This window comes from Entelurus aequoreus, linkage group LG19, assembly GCF_033978785.1.
Source record: "Entelurus aequoreus isolate RoL-2023_Sb linkage group LG19, RoL_Eaeq_v1.1, whole genome shotgun sequence".
NCBI lineage: Eukaryota > Metazoa > Chordata > Actinopteri > Syngnathiformes > Syngnathidae > Entelurus > Entelurus aequoreus.
Genome location: NC_084749.1, coordinates 9,078,873 through 9,085,733, shown reverse-complemented (window position 1 = coordinate 9,085,733; position 6,861 = coordinate 9,078,873). Strand labels below are relative to the sequence as shown.

Below are 6,861 nucleotides of genomic sequence, written 5' to 3'. Positions count from 1 at the left end.
TGTGTGTGTGTGTGTGATATGATCATCAGCGTCTTTTCTTCTCCTTCCAGCGCACTCTTGTACCTGAATGGAGACTTTGAAGGCGGAGAATTCATATTCACAGAGATGGATGCTAAAACTGTGACAGTAAGTTGGCCTCCTTCATTCCTGAAATGATAACACACAATCGCAATAATAAGACAATGATAAAACAATAAGACATTAATAAGACAATATTACAAAGGTTGCCCCTAGACTGCCAAGATACCTGTGGCGGCGTGGTTATGGGCGTGGTCACCATGGCATCATTGATTAATTTGCATAATTTGCATAATTTGCAATATGATTTTATTTAAAAAGGCTAAAAAAAATGTGTACATACATTTAAAACCAATCTGTTATTATTAATTACTACTAACATACTTTTTTATCGTTTTGCCATATTTTAGCTTTTTTCTTACAATATTATCATGATTTTTTTTAATTAAAATTGTTGCCTGTAATATCCATCCATCTATCCATCCATTTTCTACCGCTTGTCTCTTTCGGGGTAATAGTACAACTTTATTTCGTATAATGTTATCATGATTTTTTCTATAATCTAAATAATTTACGATAATATTACAACTTTATTCTTATTATAATTACCATATTTGTTTTCAAATTTAAAAAAATTCTGGCAATATTACAACTTTATAATTTTTTTTATTATTAAAATTGTGTCTGGCAATTTTACAACTTTATTCTTATAATACTATCGTGATTTTTTCCTATTAAAATTGTTTCCTGTAATACTAAAACTTTATGTCGTATAATATGATTCAAAGATTCAAGATGCTTTATTGTTGTCCATTCTTTAACACAGGGGACACCAACGCGGTGCCCGCGGGCACCAGGTCGCCCGTAAGGACCAGATGAGTCGCCCGCGGGCCTGTTCTAAAAAAAAAAAAAAAAATTAAAAAAAAAAAAAAATAATTTTTATTTTTTTAAATTAAATCTACATAGAAAAAACACAAGATACACTTTCAATCAGTGGATCAACCCAAACAACCTCCCCCATGCACACTCATCCACACCCACTCACACAAAAGGGGTTATTTCTTTCTGCTACCAATATTCTGGTTCCCACAACATAGACAACACATCTGCAAGGGACACGGTCCCTGAAGCACACATGATTGTATGGGCTGCTGGTCCACTAAAATTTTCATTAATTACTATTTTTTATGTAATTATTTTTATATTGTTTTACTTTCTTTTTTATCCAAGAAAATGTTTTTTATTTATTTATCTTATTTTATTTTATTTTTAAAAAAAGGGCCTTATCTTCAACAGACCAGGTTGTCAATGAAATTAGATTTGTTTAAAGGTTTTTTTAAACCAGGCCCAGTCCAGATAATGTCCAAGTCGGACTCAGCAACACACACCTTCATTCATGTACACAGAAAAAAATTAGGGAACACAACAGATTGCATATCATTTATAAATAAAATTACATTTTCAAAACAAGCATTTATGTACAGTCCAGATTATGTCCAGGTCACTCAAATTAGGGAACACAACAACAGATATCATATAATCTATAAACATAATTATACTTTCAAAATAAGCCTTTGAGGACTTCTCATCTTTTTTTTAATGTTTTTTGGCATCATTATCGTTTTCAACCATGTAACTTTCTAAAGTTAGAAAATACTGAATAAATGTTTTAAAGAAAGTAATACTAAGTGAATATCTGTTTTTGGCCTTAAAAATAAACATTTTACCGAGTACTATAATTAAATTGACTAAATCATGATTTTCAATGAACTCTCCTAAAATAACAGAAACCACATTAAGCTTCATAAACAAACCAATCCTTAAACACATTTTTTCAACTTCCACCCAAAACAAAGACACAATATGACAATACCAAAATAAATGCAGGGTGGATTCAGGCTCCTGACAACAAAATCGGCAATCATCTGACTCTGTCATATTCCATAATTTTAACATTTTCCCTGTGGGTAAGAAGTTATAAATAATTTCAATTTGAAAATAACGATTTTGCACATCGATAGTGGTTTTATAGATTAGTTTGAATATGGCATCCCATGGCAACGGGCAGTCAAAAAAGTCCTCCCATTTTCCATTTGTGTTGTATGAGGCAGCCTTCAAAGATTTCTTTATTAAATAAAAATTATATATTTTTCTATTTATTTTAGTTTCTTTCTGCCAACTAGAATTTCTTATTAGAGGTTTACAAACTAATAATTTAGTAGTTCCTTAATTAATTTTTTGTTTCCATCTTTTCCCAATTACTCCAGTTAGTTGATAAAATGAAAAGCTTGAGCAAGCATCACCATACATAGCTCTAAATTCATCATACTTCATAATTTTACCATTCTCATTGATAATATCATTGACAAAAATGATTCCTCTTTCAAACATATTTTTCCAAAAGAAAGGCTTTCCATCTATTACAATATTAGAGTTCATCCATATTAACTGCTGCAAAATATCGTCTCTTTTTTCTGGCACATAAAATTGAAAACACCACTATGAGTGGATTGTTTCTTTTATGAACCTCGCCATGTTTCCCAGCAGACTCTCTGGGAGGGGATCACTTGTAAAAAAGGATACAATTTCTTTTGATACAGTACATGTTTTTTGTCCAACAGGACATTTGTGTACCACTCAATGTTTAAATACATCTTTGGAAAAATTGATGCTTTTAAAGACAGACACATAGCTTCAAGGTTGAGAAGTTTCAGGCCCCCATATTCATACTCTTTGTACAAAACCTTTCTTTTAATCTTTTCTGTTTTGCCGTTCCAGACAAAATCGAAGACCCTCCGCTCATAAATCTTAAACAAGTTTTGTGATGGAGCTGGTAATGACAAAAACAAATAAATAAATTGAGGAATAATTAACGAGTTGGCAATAGACATTTTACCATACAAGGTTAGGGATTTCCCTTTCCATAATTGCATAATTTTGTCCAGCTTTCTTAGTCGATTATCATAATTTACTGAGCCTAGATCTTCCAGATTTTCTGGGACAACAACACCAAGTATGTTAACTGGTCCATCTGTCCACAAAACAGGCACTTTGCGTTCCATTCGAAAGGACGTTCCCTTTAGATTTCCGATCCTTAACATTTTACATTTATCATAATTAAGCTTAAGGCCAGATTGCTGTGAAAATATGTCCAAAAGATTAAGAAGGTTCCGCAAACAATGAGGAAAAATCTTATCTTTGTGAATCAGCCTTTTCTGACATGAACTTCATCAAGAACAAACACAGAACACGCCTCACTGATGCACATCTGCAAGACTCACTCAGAGTTGCAGTGTCAAGTTACACACCAGAGTACAACACACTAGTTAACAGCATGCAATGCCAGGCTTCCCACTAACTGACAAAGAAACAGATAACAGATTTGGTGTCCAGTTCAAAGTGTGACATGATTTAAAAATTTGAGAGTTTACTTTTGTATTTTACATGAGTTATTATTTGTACAAACATGGTGCAAAGTAATTCATGATTTGTTAAAAAATGTTAGTGGCTAGCTAGTTAAAATGGGATATTGTGATTTCACAACTGTCTTAGAAGTGATCATTTGAAAATGTTCAATTTGAAAAATGTGCACTTAGAGAAAATATAAAAATAAAGTGTTGCATATTGATATTTATCTGTTTCTATATATATTTATTGTGAGAAATCATTAAGATGATCAGTGTTTCCACAAAGATAAATATCATTAATTATTAATAATAACAGAGTTAAAGGTAAATTGAGCAAATTGGCTACTTCTGGCAATTTATTTAAGTGTGTATCTAACTGGTAGCCCTTCGCATTAATCAGTACCCAAGAAGTAGCCCTTGGTTTCAAAAAGGTTGGTGACCCCTGCTTTAACATGTACAAGACACATAAGAACTGAAATTTCATTTTCGGCACAGGATTTGTTTCTATAAATTAAATTATTTATGACAATATTATTACTTTATTCTTATAATTACCATATTTTTTGTCAAATTTAAATTATTTCTGGCAATTTTACAATTTTATTCTTATAATATTATCATGATTTTTTTTTTTTTCTTATTGTTGCCTGTAATAGTACAACTTTATTTTGTATAATATTATCATGATTTTTTCTACAATCTAAATAATTTCTGATAATATTACAACTTTATTCTTATAATAATTACCATATTTGTTGTCAAATTAAAAAAAATTATGGCAAAATTACAACTTTATTTTTATTATTAAAATTGTGTCTGGCAATTTTAAAACTTTATTCTTATAATACTATCATGATTTGTTCCTATTAAAATTGTTTCCTGTAATACTAAAACTGTATTTCGTATATTATGATCAGGATTAGTTTCTATAAATTAAATTATTTCTGACAATATTATTACTTTATTCTTAAAATATTTACCATATTTTTAGTCAAATTGAAATTATTTCTGGCAATTTTACAACTTTATTCTTATAATATTATCATGATTTTTTTTAATTAAAATTGTTGCCTGTAATAGCACAACTTTATTTCGTATAATATTATCATGATTTGTTCTGTAATCTAAATAATTTCTGATAATATTACAACTTTATTCTTATAATAATTGCCATATTTGTTGTCAAATTAAAAACATTTCTGGCAATATGACAACTTTATCATTTTTTTTATTATTAAAATTGTGACTGGCAATTTCACAACTTTATTCTTATAATACTATCATGATTTTTTTGTATTAAAATTGTTTCCTGTAATACTAAAACTTTATTTCGTAGAATATAATCAGGATTTGTTTTTAAACATGTTATTATTTCTGACAATATTATTACTTTATTCTTATAATATTTACCATATTTTTTGTCAAATTAAAATGATTTCTGGCAATTTTACAACTTTATTCTTATAATATTATCATGATTTTTTTTTTATTATTAAAATTGTTTCCTGTAATAGCACAACTTTATTTTGTATAATATTATCATGATTTTTTTTTTTTAAATTTAATTGTTGCCTGTAATAGTACAACTTTATTTCGTATAATATTATCATGATTTTTTCTATAATCTAAATAATTTCTGATAATATTACAACTTTATTCTTATAATAATTGCCATATTTGTTGTCAAATTAAAATGATTTCTGGCAATTTTACAACTGTATTCTTATAATATTATCATGATATTTTTTTTAATTAAAATTGTTTCCTGTAATAGCACAAATCTTTTTTGTATAATATTATCATGATTTTTTTCTATAGTTTAAATAATTTCTGATAATATTACAATTTAATTCATATGATGATTACCATATTATTTTGTCAAATTAAAATTATTTCTGGCTATATTATAACTTTTATCATTGTTTTTATTATTAAAATTGTGTCTGGTAATTATACAACTTTATTTCTTATGATAATATGATTTTATTTTTTTTAAATTAAATAGTTTCTGATAATATTACAACACATTTTTATGTCAAGATTTTTTTATAAAAATTAAAAAATCTTTCTCGTACTATCACAATTTTATTCTTACAATAATTCCAATTCATTCTCATGAAACGACTTTAATCATTCTAATATTGTCTTTTCCAACCAAATGACAACTTAATGATGTCATTTTATTACCACTTTAGTTATGATGCTTTTTCCCCTGCTAAAATGACAACTTCTTGACTTGAATGCTCGCAAAGTGTCTTGTTTTGTCTCCTTCTGGTGACCTCAGATATGAAGTGAAACATAAAAACACAGCAAGTTTGTCTTCTTGCAGGCGTCAGTCAAGCCCAAGTGTGGCAGGATGGTTGGTTTCTCCTCGGGCGGCGAGAACCCTCACGGCGTGAAGGCCGTCACCAGCGGGCAGAGATGTGCCGTGGCTCTCTGGTTCACCATGGACCCTCTCTTCAGAGAACTGGTACTGGTACTGGACTCTTCCAGGAAATGTTGCAAAATGATATATGATGTATGTTTTTTTTTCCAGGAGAGACTGCAGGCAGATGAAGTGATCCAGGCTCTGGACTCCGAGTCTGGGTGGCATCAAGGTCTGGACATCAACCCTAAAGATGAACTGTAGCGGCAGTGTGGGGATGCTATTTATTGCCAAATACGTTTATTTTTCTACTGTTTCAAAGTGCAGGTTCAATGATAAATGGGGTGTGTGGGTGTGTTTGTTTATGTGTGTGTGTGTGGGGGTATGTTCTTGGATTCCTACCCTTCTTGAGACATGAAGAAGGAAAAGTATCTTCCATATGAGGAGGTGTGAACAAGTGATGACATAAATCAAGGTCCCAATAACATTGCATCTAATAGACAATGTCTCATTTGCACCCCTGCTGGTGACATCTATCAAAATGAGGGTGGTCCCAAAAGGAGGGATTTTTCACATTGACTGTGTGTCACTTTTAAAAGTGATCCCCCTCTGGTCAACATATGAAATAACAAGTGTGTGTAAGAAATTGAAATGTGCCCCCTTTGGCCAAAATTTATTTAAAAATATATATATACACACACGTATATAGAGACATACTGTAATAACTTGAAGTAAATAATGAAGATGAAAAACCAATTAAATTAAAATTAAAATTTAAAAAAATAACTATAAGCAGTCTTTTACGGAGCCCCTAAAGGGACATGGGGCAAAAAAAAGTATATATATATATATATATATATATATATATTTTAGACATGTATTCTCGTGCGCACGAGAAACTTTCTCGTGCGCACGAGAAACTTTTTATAAAGTAATTTAAAAAAAAGAAAAATTATAAATTTTTTTTTAGACATGTATGCGCACGAGAAACTTTTTCTAAAGTTATAAAAAAAATTATTATTATTTTTTTAGACATGTATCTCGTGTGAGAAACTTTTTATAAAGTTATAA

At 29.8% G+C, this 6,861-nt stretch overlaps 1 protein-coding gene across 1 annotated transcript in view; it reads left to right on the top strand.

Moving 5' to 3' along the window:
* The window catches only part of p3h2 (prolyl 3-hydroxylase 2), a 150,002-nt gene extending 143,390 nt beyond the window's left edge, over positions 1-6,612 (top strand). The window contains exons 14-16 of the mRNA XM_062027819.1: positions 51-126; positions 5,755-5,895; positions 5,962-6,612. Coding sequence (XP_061883803.1) covers positions 51-126; positions 5,755-5,895; positions 5,962-6,054 — 310 coding nt within the window. The 3' untranslated portion in view covers positions 6,055-6,612. The remainder of the gene's footprint in view (positions 1-50; positions 127-5,754; positions 5,896-5,961) is intronic.
* Positions 6,613-6,861: the final 249 nt, after the last annotated feature.